The sequence below is a fragment of the Salvelinus alpinus genome, chromosome 13 (assembly GCF_045679555.1).
Source record: "Salvelinus alpinus chromosome 13, SLU_Salpinus.1, whole genome shotgun sequence".
NCBI lineage: Eukaryota > Metazoa > Chordata > Actinopteri > Salmoniformes > Salmonidae > Salvelinus > Salvelinus alpinus.
In genome coordinates, this window is record NC_092098.1 from 55,967,413 (window position 1) to 55,983,503 (window position 16,091).

Below are 16,091 nucleotides of genomic sequence, written 5' to 3' on the forward strand. Positions count from 1 at the left end.
TTTACCCTGCTACTGGTTAGTATCTATTTACCCTGCTCCTGTTTAGTATCTATCTATTTATCATGCTACTGGTTACAAACAATACAGACAGAATATAGACAAACAATACAGACAGAATAGAGACAAACAATACAGACAGAATATAGACAAACAATACAGACAGAATATAGACAAACAATACAGACAGAATAGTGACAAACAATACAGACATAATATAGACAAACAATACAGACAAACAATACAGACAGAATAGAGACAAACAATAAAGACAGAATATAGACAAACAATACAGACATAATAGAGACAAACAATACAGACAGAATAGAGACAGAATAGAGACAAACAATACAGGCAGAATAGAGACAAACAATACAGACAGAATATAGACAAACAATACAGGCAGAATAGAGACAAACAATAAAGACAGAATATAGACAAACAATACAGACAGAATATAGACAAACAATACTTACAGAATATAGACAGAATAGAGAAAAACAATACAGACAGAATAGAGACAAACAATACAGACAGAAAATAGACAAACAATACTTACAGAATATAGACAAACAATACAGACAGAATATAGACAAACAATATACAGACAGAATATAGACAAACAATATACAGACAGAATATAGACAAACATAATACAGACAGAATAGAGACAAACAATACAGACAGAATATAGACAAACAATACAGACAGAATATAGACAAACAATACAGACAGAATAGAGACAGACAATACAGACAGAATATAGACAAACAATACAGACAGAATAGAGACAGACAATACAGACAGAATATAGACAAACAATACAGACAGAATATAGACAAACATAATACAGACATCATATAGACAAACAATACAGACAGAATATATTGACAAAGAATTTCCACACACTATAAATAGCTTATTCCTGACCCTGACATTGGTGTTGTGGGTTTGATACCTGTATGCCCCGTTCATACTGTATAGAACTGTAAAGTAACGTGTGATAAAGTAGCTTCATCTGAGCCAGACCAGCTCATAAAAAAATAACATGTATTTCACCTTTATTTAACCAGGTAGGCCAGTTGAGAACAAGTTCTCATTTACAACTGCGACTTGGCCAAGAATAAAGCAAAGCAGTTCGACACAAACAACAACACAGAGTTACACATGGAATAAACAAACATACAGTCAATAATGCAGTAGAAAAAGTCTATATACAGTGTGTGCAAATGAAGTAGGATAAGGGAGGTAAGGCCATAAATAGGCCATGGTGGCGAGGTAATTACAATTTAGCAATTAAACACTGGAATGGTAGATGTGCAGCAGATGAATGTGCAAGTAGAAATACTGGGGTGCAAAGGAGCAATGGCAGGAGCCTATCTCCTGTTTCTGTAGTGGACAGGACGCTAGTCTATAGCAGAGCCTTGGGATAAAAGCCTCTGAAATGATACATTTGACCAGTGACAACTGTTTGAGCTGGTCAGTTGTAGGTTGGATGTACATTTTTTTGAACCACGTGATTTCTAACCTACGGAGACACATAATAACACATTTTTATAGACGAGATTCATTCATTTTCAAAAACGCCACTAGACCATTCTTTGATGTGCGGTATGATTATAGAAGTTTATCTCGGTTGAATCTGCGTTACTGCGCAGTTCCGGTAGTGTCCTCGCCTGCCAATCAGATCTCTGCTCACCCATCCCCTGGCCGCTGATTGGAACAAATTAACTCTCTAACATTAATAAAGCTCTGCATTCGCACTTGAGGTCTTTCTGTGACACACGGACTTTGTGAAATTGCAGAGATGGTGCTGAAGGCTGTTTGCGTGCTGATAGGAACCGGTGAAGTTACCGGGACCGTATACTTTGAGCAGGAGGTAAAGTATGTCGTTAATCGGATAAATACAAGCCTACATATGCATTGGCACACCTGACTGTCTGCGGCTGGCCTTATCAGTTAGCTAGCGTTCATTTACAAATCCGTTTAACATGACAAATTTAGCAAGGCTAGCTAGGTAGGACGGCTAGCTAGCTTGTTTTTATCAAAAACCCTTCCAGGGAATTTATGCAACGTTGTTTTAGCTAGCGTTAAGAGCTAACTCACGTTACAACTTGGACGTGTTCTCATTTTCTCGATTTCCTTTGACCTAAAGCTTTAATTCTGTCCATCCTCAACCCCAGGACGGTTCCCTAGTTGATCCTGCGGGTCTCGGTTGTCATGGAGAAAACATGCCGACACGACAACAGTGAGCTGCTTATGTGCAGAAAGGTTGCTAGGTTCCCAGCCACCGTGCTTCTACACCTGCATTGCTTGCTGTTTGGGGTTTTAGGCTGGGTTTCTGTACAGCACTTTGAGATATTAGCTGATGTAAGAAGGGCTTTATAAATACATTGGATTTAGCTCGAATCTCCGAGCTGACATGGTAAACATCTGTAGTTCTGTCCCTGAACAAGGCAGTTAACCCACTGTTCCCCTGAACAAGGCAGTTAACCCACTGTTCCCCTGAACAAGGCAGTTAACCCACTGTTCCCCTGAACAAGGCAGTTAACCCACTGTTCCTAGGCCGTCATTGTAAAGAAGAATGTGTTCTTAATTGACTTGCCTAGTTAAATAGAAATAAATGGCCTAAAATATGAAACTCTGCCTAACTGAGGCACCGGGCTATGTAAAACCAACTCGTCCATTGACAAGGCAGTGGCGTTTGTCCACACGGTCCATGTTGCTTTGGTCTCTAAGCCATCCTTGTTTTGGTCTCACATGCTGCTCATTGGCTATTAGCCGCAGTCCTTGCCCAATCGCGTTGTACTTCTGCTCATCCTACAACATGCACGACCAACATTTCTGACCTGTTAGAAAGTTATCGCGACATCCGACAGGGGTCCTTGACCCGCTCAAACGACGCGAGTCTCTATTTTACAGATCCTAGCCCATAGGATTTCACCCCATACATTCCTCTGGGACGCCAACATCGTGTCGTGTATGCCTGACATTAGCACATGTGTTTTGAAGAGGGCAGGAGACTGCCATCATGAAGTCGTTAGTGGGACGTCAAGGTCCGTGCAATCTGGGATCCTTGGGACGACCCCTCCATTGAAGTTTAAAATGGTGTAGGGGCTAACAATGAAACGGATATTTCACCGGTGTATAAATGTCAAGCATCTGCTTGGTGTTTACACTCACTACCAAATATGGTAGTGGGCGGATGCCCAGTGACCGGAAGTGGGAGAACATGTAAGGGGAAGGATTTTGGCCGATATTCTGCACATGTTCGCAACGATGTAAAAAATTCTCAATACAGTTCTCTTCCTTAAACTAGAATCTGTTATGAACAGTGGACTCCATTTTTTTGTTGTTGTAGACTTTACCCTTTGCCAAAGTTTAAAAAATGCTAGATTTAGGAGTGCAAAGGTGAAGTGAGTTATTGCACATGTGCACTTCAGAGTAGGTGTTCCTTAATGGAAATATGCAGATGCATGTTAGAACTGGCCAATAGTATCTTGCTAGTTTGTGCTTGGCTAATTTCGTTCCCATTTGAAATTACAGGCTGTGGTCTATCTTGGTTAAGTTTTATGTTAGGGATGTCCCAAGGATTCTGTATAGCACTGACTGATGTAAAACACTTTGTTTTGATAAAATCCATCAGTGATTGGCTCATCTCTAACCAATCAGAGTATCAAATGCTGCTTTATCCACATGTTCTGGCACTGGCCCAACCCATCTGTTTCTGGGACCAATCAGACGCTCTAGAATGGATTTCCATTCTAGAAATCGTTGTGAGGTAGCTACTCCTATACAGACTCATTGTAGAGAATAAATGTACGTCCTTGTGCGTGGCATAGCGTTTGGCCACTGCAAGGAGTTTGGGTAGCCAGTCAAGCAAAATGTATCTTGCTACTAACGTTACGTGCTAGAAGTACCTAACGCTCGCTAGCTACAACTAGCCATACAAGCAGTTGGCTGCCTTTTGATACCAGTCCAGTCCTAATCTTGCATTTCCTCTTAAGCCCTCTTTGTAAATCATCGATTTAGATAGCCATATTATTTTGTAAGCAGGGTAAATTGCTGAGGTGAATGCAGGCTAATTGCTAGTGCTGCCTGTCATACAATACCTACAAGTAATGCTACTGCTAGCTGCCAGCAGCCACTGCCAGCCACCGTCGCTAGCTGCTACTGCTACCAACTAACACTGCTGCTACAACTACTACTAGCTAACACTACCTACTACTACTAGCTACCAGCTAACGCTACTACTAGCTACCACTACCGCTCTGCTTGTAACGTCGTTACAGATGAAGAGGCAGTATTTTTTTTTTTATAGCCGAGTGCCAGTCAGTTTCTGCTCTCTCGCCCACTCCTTATGGATTAGTTGGCAACGTTGGCTTGACAATAACGGTAGGCAGTAGCAGCAACAGATCTGGGACCAGGCTAGAGTCATTCTGCCTTGGCGCTCATTTTCATTTCCCCTTCAACCTGGTCTGGTGTGTTGGTCTCAAAAAACAAAGCAAAGTTTGCCTGAAAAAGGCGTGTGGACAACGGACTGTGTCGTTGAGTTGCTCCCTCAAAAAATGTCAGAAGTAGCGTAACGGCTAGCTAGCTACACTTCTTGGTTTTGTAGGTGCTATTCCAGTGTAACTCAAATTTGATTGGTCACATACACATGGTTAGCAGATGTTAATGCGAGTGTAGCAAAATGCTTGTGCTTCTAGTTCCGACCATGCAGTAATATCTAACAAGTAATCTAACAATTTCACAACAACCACCTTATACATACAAGTGTAAAGGAATGAATAAGAATATGTACATAAAAAATATATGGACGAGTGATGGCCGAAAGGCATAGGCAAGATGCAGTAGATGGTATCGAGTACAGTATATACGTATGAGTAATGTAGGGTATGTAAACATTATATTAAGTGGCATTGTTTAAAGTGGCTAGTGATACAGTTATTACATACATTTTTTCATTAAAGTGGCTAGAGATTTGAGTCAGTATGTTGGCAGCAGCCACTCAATGATAGTGATTTCTGTTTAACAGTCTGATGGCCTTGAGATAGAAGCTGTTTTTCAGTCTCTCGGTCCCTGCTTTGATGCACCTGTACTGACCTCGCCTTCTGGATGATAGTGGTGTGAACAGGCAGTGGCTCGGGTGGTTGTTGTCCTTGATGATCTTTATGGCCTTCCTGTGACATCGGGTGGTGTAGGTGTCCTGGAGGGCAGGTAGTTTGCCCCTGGTGATGCGTTGTGCAGACCTCACTACCCTCTGGAGAGCCTTACGGTTGTGGGCGGAGCAGTTGCCGTACCAGGCGGTGATACAGTCCGACAGGATGCTCTCGATTGTGCACCTGTAGATGTTATTGTTTTTTGGTGACAAGCCGTATTCCTTCAGCCTCCTGAGGTTGAAGAGGCGCTGCTGCACCTTCTTCACCACGCTGTCTGTGTGGCTCATTGATATGCTAATTGCAACGGTCTTCCCAATCCTGACACATGATTTTGACACCTCATTTCAAACCCCATTCTGTAGTCTAATTGTTACCCCCTGAGTGTTTGACTGTCCATCTGTGTCTTCAATGTGTGTTTGCTCTGTGGTTCCACTGCATCTCCTGTCCCCTCTTCATCCATGTGGTCTTCTGTAGGTCACCCTGTGCCTTCCCCTCTCTCTATCCCTGTGGTCTTCTGTAGGTCACCCTGTGCCTTCCCCTCTCTCTCTCCCTGTGGTCTTCTGTAGGTCACCCTGTGCCTTCCCCTCTCTCTCTCCCTGTGGTCTTCTGCAGGTCACCCTGTGCCTTCCCCTCTCTCTATCCCTGTGGTCTTCTGTAGGTCACCCTGTGCCTTCCCCTCTCTCTCTCCCTGTGGTCTTCTGTAGGTCACCCTGTGCCTTCCCCTCTCTCTATCCCTGTGGTCTTCTGTAGGTCACCCTGTGCCTTCCCCTCTCTCTATCCCTGTGGTCTTCTGTAGGTCACCCTGTGCCTTCCCCTCTCTCTATCCCTGTGGTCTTCTGCAGGTCACCCTGTGCCTTCCCCTCTCTCTATCCCTGTGGTCTTCTGCAGGTCACCCGGTGGTCTACTGCAGGTCACCCGGTGGTCTACTGCAGGTCACCCTGTGCCTTCCCCTCTCTCTATCCCTGTGGTCTACTGCAGGTCACCCGGTGGTCTACTGCAGGTCACCCGGTGGTCTACTGCAGGTCACCCTGTGCCTTCCCCTCTCTCTATCCCTGTGGTCTTCTGCAGGTCACCCGGTGGTCTTCTGCAGGTCACCCGGTGGTCTTCTGTAGGTCAACTGACGCGTGTCTCTCTGTTATCAGGGTGACAACGGTCCAGTGAAGCTGACCGGGGAGATCGCAGGTCTAACCCCGGGGGAACATGGCTTCCACGTCCACGCCTTCGGAGACAACACCAACGGCTGTCTGAGTGCAGGACCCCACTTCAACCCCCACAGCAAGACCCACGGAGGTCCCGACGATGATGTCAGGTGAGTCTGGGCTTATCACTAGTGGAGTTACCCCATTGCAGTAGAAGGGGGAACTCGTCTTTGTATCTGTGCCATAATGGCTTCAGTGACCGTGTGGGCAGCACCATTGAGGGATAGCTCTGTTTTAATTAGAGGTCGACCGATTATGATTTTCAACGCCGATACCGATTATTGGAGGACCAAAAAAAGCCGATACCGATTAATCGGCAGATTTTTTAAATTTAATTTTGTTGTAATAATGACAATTACAACAATACTGAATGAACACTTATTTTAACTTAATATAATACATCAATAAAATCAATTTAGCCTCAAATAAATAATGAAACATGTTCAATTTGGTTTAAATAATGCAAAAACAAAGTGTTGGAGAAGAAAGTAAAAGTGCAATATGTGCCATGTAAGAAAGCTAACGTTTATGTTCCTTGCTCAGAACATGAGAACATATGAAAGCTGGTGGTTCCTTTTAACATGAGTCTTCAATATTCCCAGGTAAGAAGTTTTAGTCCTATAATTCCTATAATAACTACAACCTATTTCGCTCTATACCATTTGTATTTCATATACCTTTGACTATTGGGTGTTCTTATGGACACTTTAGTACTGCCAGTGTAACAGTATAGCTTCCATCCCTCTCCTCGCTGCTACCTGGGCTCGAACCAGGAACACATCGACAACAGCCACCCTCGAAGCAGCGTTACCCATGCAGAGCAAGGGGAACAACTACTCCAAGTCTCAGAGCGAGTGACGTTTGAAATGCTATTAGCGCGCAACCCGCTAACTAGCTAGCCATTTCACATCGGTTACACCAGCCTAATCTCGGGAGTTGATAGGCTTGAAGTCATAAACAGCACAATGCTTGAAGCATTGCGAAGAGCTGCTGGCAAAACGCACGAAAGTGCTGTTTGAATGAATGCTTACGAGCCTGCTGCTGCCTACCACCGCTCAGTCACACTGCTCTATCAAATATCAAATCATAAACTTAATTATAACATAATAACACACAGAAATACGAGCCTTTGGTCATTAAAATGGTCGAATCTGGAAACTATCTTTTCGAAAACAAAACGTTTATTCTTTCAGTGAAATACAGAACCGTTCCGTATTTTATCTAACGGATGGCATCCCTAAGTCTAAATATTGATGTTACATTGTACAACCTTCAATGTTATGTCATAATTATGTACAATTCTGGAAAATGAATTACGGTCTTTGTTAGGAATAAATGGACTTCAAACAGTTCGCAATGAGCCAGGCGGCCCAAACTGCTGCATATACCCTGACTCTGCTTGCACGGAACGCAAGAGAAGTGACACAATTTTCCTAGTTATAAGAAATTAATGTTTGGTATTAACCAAATCTGCAGGTTTAAAAATATATACTTGTGTATTGATTTTAAGAAAGGCGTTGATGTTTATGGTTAGGTACATGCTGGTGCAACGACAGTGCTTTTTTCGCAAATGTGCTTGAATCTTCACCCGTTTGTCGATTAGGCTGTGATTCAATGAGAAATGAACCGCATCGATTATATGCAACGCAGGACAAGCTAGATTTATTTTAATTGTATTTCACCTTTATTTAACCAGGTAGGCCAGTTGAGAACAAGTTCTCATTTACAATTGCGACCTGGCCAAGATAAAGCAAAGCAGTGCGACACATACAACAACACAGAGTTACACATGGAGTACAACAAACATATATAGTAAATATTACAGTAGAAAATAAGTCTATATACAATGTGAGCAAATGAGGTGAGATAAGGGAGGTAAAGGCAATAAATAGGCCATGGTGGCAAAGTAAATGCAATATAGCAAGTAAAACACTGGAATGGTAGATTTGCAGTGGAAGAATGTGCAAAGTAGAAATACTGGGGTGCAAAGGTGCTAAATGAATAAATAAATACAGTAGGGGAAGCGGTAGTTGTTTTGACTATTTATAGCTATGTGCAGTGATCTGTGAGCTTCTCTGACAGCTGGTGAGGGAGATATGAGTCTCCAGTTTCAGAGATTTTTTGTAGTTCGTTCCAGTCATTGGCAGCAGAGAACTGGAAGGAAAGGCGGCCAACGGAGGAATTGGCTTTGGGGATGACCAATGACATATACCTGCTGGAGTGCGTGCTACGGGTGGGTGCTGCTATGGTGACCAGTGAACTGAGAAGGTGGGGCTTTACCTAGGAAAGACTTATAGAGGACCTGGAGCCAGTGTGTTTGGCGACGAATATGAAGCGAGGGCCAGCCAACGAGAGCGTACAGGTCGCAGTGGTGGGTAGTATATGGGGCTTTGGTGACAAAACGGATGGCACTGTGATAGACTGCATTCAATTTATTGAGTAGAGTGTTGGAGGCTATTTTGTAAATGACATCACCGAAGTCGAGGATCGGTAGGATGGTCAGTTTTACAAGGGTATGTTTGGCAGCATGAGTGAAGGATGCTTTGTTGCGAAATAGGAAGCCAATTCTAGATTTAATTTTGGATTGGAGATGTTTGATGTGAGTCTGGAAGGAGAGTTTACAGTCTAACCAGACACCTAGGTATTTGTAGTTGTCCACATATTCTAAGTCAGAGCCGTCCAGAGTAGTGATGCTGGACGGGCGGGCAGGTGCAGGCAGCGATCGGTTGAAGTGCATGCATTTAGTTTTACTTGTATTTAAGAGCAGTTGGAGGCCACGGAAGGAGAGTTGTATGGCATTGAAGCTCGTCTGGAGTGTTGTTAACACAGTGTCCAAAGAAGGGCCAGAAGTATACAGAATGGTGTCGTCTGCATGGATCAGACTGCATGGTGGATCAGACTCACCAGCAGCAAGAGCGACATCATTGATGTATAGAGAAGTCGGCCCAAGAATTAAACCCTGTGGCACCCCCATAGACTGCCAGAGGCCCCTCCGATTTGACACACTGCACTCTATCAGAGAAGTAGTTGGTGAACCAGGTGAGGCAATCATTTGAGAAACCAAGGCTGTTGAGTCTGCCAATGTGGTGATTGACAGAGTCGAAAGCCTTGGCCAGGTCAATGAATACGGCTGCACAGTATTGTTTCTTATCGATGGCGGTTATGATATCATTTAGGACCTTGAGCGTGGCTGAGGTACACCCATGACCAGCTCTGAAACCAGATTGCATAGCGGAGAAGGTACGGTGGGATTCGAAATGGTTGGTGATCTGTTGTTAACTTGGCTTTTGAAGACCTTAGAAAGGCAGGGTAGGATAGATATAGGTCTGTAGCAGTTTGGGTCAAGAGTGTCCCCCCCCCCCCCTTTTGAAGAGGGGGATGACCGCGGCAGCTTTCCAATCTTTGGGAATCTCAGACGACACGAGAGGTTGAATAGGCTAGTAATAGGGGTTGCAACAATTTTGGCAGATACTTTTAGAAAGAGAGGGTCCAGATTGTCTAGCCCGGCTGATTTGTACGAGTCCAGGTTTTGCAGCTCTTTCAGAACATCTGCTATCTGGATTTGGGAGAAGAAGAAATGGTGGGGGCTTTGGCGGGTTGCTGTGGAGGGTGCTGGGCAGTTGACCGGGGTAGGGGTAGCCAGGTGGAAAGCATGGCCAGCCGTAGAAAAATGCTTATTGAAATTCTTAATTATAGTGGATTTATTGGTGGTGACAGTGTTTCCTATCCTCAGTGCAATGGGCAGCTGGGAGGAGGTGCTCTTCTCCATGGAGTTGTGTCCCAGAACTTTTTTGAGTTTGTTGCAGGAAGCAAATTTCTGCTTGAAAAAGCTAGCCTCGGCTTTTCTAACTGCCTGTGTATATTGGTTTCTAACTTCCCTGAAAAGTTGCATATCACGGGGGCTGTTCGATGCTAATGCAGAACGCCATAGGATGTTTTTGTGTTGGTTAAGGGCAGTCAGGTCTGGAGAGAACCAAGGGCTATATCTGTTCCTGGTTCTAAATTTCTCGAATGGGGCATGCTATTTAAGATGGTGAGGAAAGCACTTTTAAAGAATAACCAGGCATCCTCTACTGACGGGATGAGATCAATATCCTTCCAGGATACCCGGGCCAGGTCGATTAGAAAGGCCTGCACGCTGAAGTGTTTCAGGGAGAGTTTGACAGTGATGAGTGGAGGTCGTTTGACCGCTGACCCATTACGGATGCAGGTAATGAGGGAGTGATCGATGAGATCTTGGTTGAAAACAGCAGAGGTGTATTTGGAGGGCAAGTTGGTTAGGATGATATCTATGAGGGTGCCCGTGTTTACGGATTTAGGGTTGTACCTGGTAGGTTCATTGATAATTTGTGTGAGATTGAGGGCATCAAGCTTAGATTGTAGGATGGCTGGGGTGTTAAGCATGTCCCAGTTTAGGTCACCTAGCAGCACGAGTAGAAGTTCAAATTGTTTGGGTACAGACCTGGATAGTAGGACAGAACTCTGCAGGCTATCTCTGCAGTAGATTGCAACACCGCCCCCTTTGGCAGTTGTCTGAAAATGTTGTAGTTAGGGATGGAGATTGCAGAGTTTTTGGTGGTCTTCCTGAGCCAGGATTCAGACACGGCTAGAACATCCGGGTTGGCAGAGTGTGCTAAAGCAGTGAACAAAACAAACTTAGGGAGGAGGCTTCTAATGTTAACTTGCATGAAACCAAGGCTATTACGGTTACAGAAATCATCAAAAGAGAGCGCCTGGGGAATAGGAGTGGAGCTAGGCACTGCAGGACCTGGATTCACCTCTACATCACCAGAGGAACAGAGGAGGAGTAGGATAAGGGTACGGCTAAAAGCTATGAGAATTGGTCGTCTAGTACGTCCGGAACAGAGAGTAAAAGGAGCAGGTTTCTGGGGGCGATAAAATATCTTCAAGGTATAATGTACAGACAAAGGTAGGATGTGAATACAGTGGAGGTAAACCTAGGCATAGAGTGATGAGAGATATTGTCTCTAGAAACATCATTGAAACCAGGTGATGTCATCGCATGTGTGGGTGGTGGAACTGAAAGGTTGGATAAGGTATAATGTGCAGGCCTAGAGGCTCTACAGTGAAATAAGCCAATAAACACTAACCAGAACAGCAATGGACAAGGCATATTGACATTAAGGAGAGGCATGCTTAGCCGAGTGATCATAAGGGTCCAGTGAGTAGTGAGGTTGGTTGGGGTCACGGCGATTCAGACCGCTAGCTGGGCCATCGGTAGCAAGCTGGCAGAAGATGGTCTGTTTTTAGCCACCTCGTGCGTTTCCGTTTCCCGTAGATTAGTGGGGTTCCGTGTGCTAGAGGGGACCAATCCAATTGGCGTTATAGGTTCCGTGTGCTAGAGGGGACCAATCCAATTGGCGTTATAGGTTCCGTGTGCTAGAGGGGACCAATCCAATTGGCGTTATAGGTTCCGTGTGCTAGAGGGGACCAATCCAATTGGCGTTATAGGTTCCGTGTGCTAGAGGGGACCAATCCAATTGGCGTTATAGGTTCCGTGTGCTAGAGGGGACCAATCCAATTGGCGTTATAGTTACCCAAGAAAATTGTCCGATAGACCTATTCAGATAGCAGCCGATATGCTTGATTGATGATGATTTTTCTAGGAGAGATCTGAAACATGTAGTCCAAACTCACCATAGATAAGCACAGAAAATGTGGTAATTGACTACAACAACCAGAATCCATTGCGCCTACAGCTGCCTGTTGTCATTGGTTCTTGCTGGGCTGGCAGACAGACACCAGAGGGACAGAGCAGCTGCTTGGGTATCTCTACCTGACAATACATTAATTGTTCGTTGTTATTTAGCAGTCTTAAAAAGTAAGTATGACTCATATACTTTGAAGAACTAATGAAATGGTGATTGTCAGACAGCTAGCCTACTAGCCTGAAGGGTGACAATGTTCTTTGCTTCTTTTCCTATGTGGGAACGGTCCCCTTACGAAGGCTTGAACCAAACACACATGATTACTGTCTTGACAACGTCTTAGCCAGCTCTGCTACTAATGTAAACATTTCCAGTTTGTCCTGTGTAGAGAAGTATGTTATGCACCCGGTGGGGGAGGTGGTTGTAGTGTCCCACCCAATGGGGGAGGCGGGTGTCGTGTCCCGCCCCGGCGGGGGAGGCGGGTGTCGTGTCCCGCCCCGGCGGGGGAGGCGGGTGTAGCGTCCAATGTGCTTTTATCATCTTATATTTTTCCTTTGACTAGATCTACACTGGGGAGGAAGTGATTTAGAAATGTCAGTCTGTTTGTTTTGCTACAATGTGCACGTAGGGGTTAAACTATTGAACAGCCGTCTCTCCTCTGACCAGCTGTTCTGTCTCTGTTGCTAGGCACGTAGGGGACCTTGGCAACGTGACTGCAGGAGCCGACAGTGTGGCTAAGATCAACATCCAGGACAAGATACTGACTCTCACTGGACCCTACTCCATCATCGGCAGGACCATGGTGGTAAGAACAGACATTGCCTGACCTGTAGCTAGCTACATGTTGTGTCCACTAGGCAGGAAATGGAAGGAAGCTGTATGGTGTGTCCACTAGGCAGGAAATGCTCAAAGTTCTCCAAGTGAACACAACCCAGTTCTCGTCCCATCTCCTCTCTCTGTCTTTCATTCTCTTTGGTGTTGTGTCACTATCTTTTCCAACCTCTATCTCTCCTCTATACCGATAGATCCATGAGAAAGCCGATGACCTGGGGAAAGGAGGCAACGAGGAGAGTCTGAAGACGGGCAACGCTGGCGGTCGCCAGGCCTGTGGTGTTATTGGAATTACCCAGTAAACACTCGCCCCTTTACTAGGAGCACGGGAACCACTAGCCACGTCTTGAAGACCACCCCGACCCCATTGGCAGCTCTGTAAAGTCTTAACCCCCCCACATCCACCCTATCCCCCTACCTAAACCTGTACGGCAACTCATGGACATCTGACTGATGGCTTGCCCAAAAACAAAGATTGTCTGCAGGGTTAAGAGAATTCTTTGTCCCATTTTGCCCATTTGACTTCAGTGGTGAAGATGATGTTTTGGGGAAACTCACCTCTGAAGGTGTGCTGGACTCTGAGGGTTTTAACTCGGGGACATTGACGTTGAGGACAGATCTAATGACGTGCACTAGGAGGTTGTGGCTAGGGGTTGATGGGGAGGGGGAATATATATTTAGACTGTTGTCTGTACACATGTTGGTCCTAGCATTGTTGCGTCTGTCTGTAAAAGTACGGGTTTATTCTTCTACGCTGTCACAACGTCTAGTATGGAAGCTGTAAGCATGTATTATACATTAGGTGTCTGAAATGGCTTCCTGAAATGGCTTCCTATGTAGTTCACTACTTATTCCCAGGGCCAGTAGGGTACTAGGTGGGTAGGGTACTAGGTGGGTAGGGTACTAGGTGGGTAGGGTACTAGGTGGGTAGCTAACTATATCGGGTGCCTTTTCAGACACACCCATGATGAGTGTGTACAAAGCTGCCCAATAAAAATACCTTGTCACTAATCCTTGGTGGTTTTTATGTTGCTGTTTTTTATGGTCGTTAGCCTCAACCTCAGGCTTCTCCCGTCCAGCGGCTGGTCGTTAGCCTCAATCTCCGGGCTTCACGTCCAGTGGAGGAGATTTGGAAGGATTGCCACGTGAGACTATAAGGACAGTCGTAGTAGAGGGCTGCAAGGTGTGCTGGGAGGTTATTATTCAACAGATTTAAAAATCTCTTTCTGAAGACTTCTGAGTAAGCCTTCGCTGAAATACACGACCCAGTGAAAACGGTCTCATTTGTTGAATGAAGAGTGAACGTGTGCGGTTCCATTTTATGTCGACTGCAAACCCAGGGTTGTTGACCGTTGCTGCTGCTGACTGCTGATAACCTCTAACTGGAAGACCACAGTAGATTGTGCCTGTCAAGTGGTAGCGTTGTTTGGTGCCACTAGATGGCGCCACTCCCCTGTCCAGTCACAGGCCAAATCTGTATTTCAATTGCTTTAAAAATCCACCCTCTTCCGGGGCCTCATCGACCGTGTGTAATTCTCATTCAATTCTGGTGTATTTTTATAGTAATTAAAACCACATTTTCTGTATAAGTATGAACTGGGCAATGACCGTTTTTACAATAATTCAATGGGAAGAGACTTGACAATTGAAACAATATGGTGCAATGAAGCTCATTAGACTAGCTTAGCTTTCACCTGGTCTGTTATTTCGAATCATGCAATGAAGGAGAGGATGTGTATATATTTAGACGCTGATAGTGAGAGGATGATCAGTGACTGATTTCTGATCCTAGAGGGCGATGTTGAGCTTTGACTGGTAGGTTTGAATAATATCCGCGGACTGTCGTAACTACACGCCGTGCCAACTGTCCATTGGCATAATTACATCACTACACGCCGCACACACTAGTATTACTGGCGAGCTAATGCCACGCCCACTGGCGAGCTAATGCCACGCCCACTGGTGAGCTAACGCCACGCCCACTGGCGAGCTAACGCCACGCCTACCGGCGAGCTAACGCCACGCCCACCGGCGAGCTAACGCCACGCTCACCGGCGAGATAACGCCACGCCCACTGGCGAGCTAATGCAACACTAAATATCTGCTGCAGCTAGACCCTGTTGAACCCAACTCTCGCGTGACACTACTTGGTGGGCGCGGTGAGTAGTCGATCGTGACTACAAGCCACACCCCCCCCCCCCCCCAGTCTGCGGTCTGTAGATGGACCATATTTGGTAGAGTACACTGTCTGAATCAACAGTCTTTGACGGGTAGGTCAAATCAAATATATTTATTAAAGACCTTTTTACATCTGCAGACGTCACAAAGTGCTGATACAGAAATCCAACCTAAAACCGCAAGCAATGCAGACGTAGAAGCACGGTAGCGAAGAAAAACTCCCTAGACGGGCAGAAACCTAAAGAGGAACCAGGCTCTTTTCTTCAAAGATGTTCATGAATTTATCACTGCTGAAGTGAAAGCCATCCTCTTGGGGAATACCGTTTTTTTAGTTAGCTTTGCGACAGTATCAAATACATTTTGCATTGTTTTTATTCTCAATTAGGTTGGAAAAGTAGGATGATCGAGCAGCAGTGAGGGCTCTTCGGTATTGCACGGTACTGTCTTTCCAAGCTAGTCGGAAGACTTCCAGTTTGGTGGAGCACCATTTCCGTTCCAATATTCTGGAAGCTTGCTTCAGGGCTCGGGTTTTGATGATCCTTGGTTGGGGTCTGAGCAGATTATTTGTTGCGATTGCAAACGTAATAAAATGGTGGTCCGATAGTCCAGGATTATGAGGAAAAACATTAAGATCTACAATATTTATTCCATGGGACAAAACTAGGTCCAGAGTATGACTGTGGCAGTGAGTAGGTCCGGAGACATGTTGGACAAAACCCACTGAGTCGATTATGGCTCCGAAAGCCTTTTGGAGTGGGTCTGTGGACTTTTATATGTAAACATTGAAGTCACCAAAAATTTGAATATCTGCCATGACTACAAAAGTCCGATAGGAACTCAGTGAGAAACGCTGTATATGGCCCAGGAGGCCTGTAAACAGTAGCTATAAAAAGTGATTGAGTAGGCTGCATAGATTTCATGACTAGAAGCTCAAAATACGAAAATGCAGTCATATTAACCAGGAGGTGAGGCCTCATTTAACACAGTAAATTCATCAGGCTTGAGCCATGTTTCAATCAGGCCAATCACATCAAGGTTATGACCAGTGATTAGTT

General features: G+C 45.0%; 1 protein-coding gene across 1 annotated transcript; it reads left to right on the plus strand.

Annotated features, from left to right (window-relative positions):
* The first annotated feature begins 1,720 nt into the window (after window positions 1-1,720).
* LOC139537959 (superoxide dismutase [Cu-Zn]-like) lies at window positions 1,721-13,733 on the plus strand. The gene is made up of 4 exons (XM_071339874.1): window positions 1,721-1,876; window positions 6,302-6,468; window positions 12,715-12,832; window positions 13,053-13,733. Exons 1-4 carry the CDS (start codon window positions 1,805-1,807, stop codon window positions 13,158-13,160), a joined length of 465 nt encoding a protein of 154 aa, XP_071195975.1. The 5' UTR covers window positions 1,721-1,804; the 3' UTR covers window positions 13,161-13,733.
* The last annotated feature ends 2,358 nt before the right edge of the window (window positions 13,734-16,091 follow it).

Bases quoted from the DNA above. Each gene is read 5' to 3' on its own strand.
- LOC139537959 (XM_071339874.1), top strand. From the start codon at position 1,805: ATGGTGCTGAAGGCTGTTTGCGTGCTGATAGGAACCGGTGAAGTTACC. The intron at 1,877-6,301 runs GTAAAGTATGTC...CTCTGTTATCAG, and splicing joins CCGTATACTTTGAGCAGGAG to GGTGACAACGGTCCAGTGAA. The intron at 12,833-13,052 runs GTAAGAACAGAC...CTATACCGATAG, and splicing joins TCATCGGCAGGACCATGGTG to ATCCATGAGAAAGCCGATGA.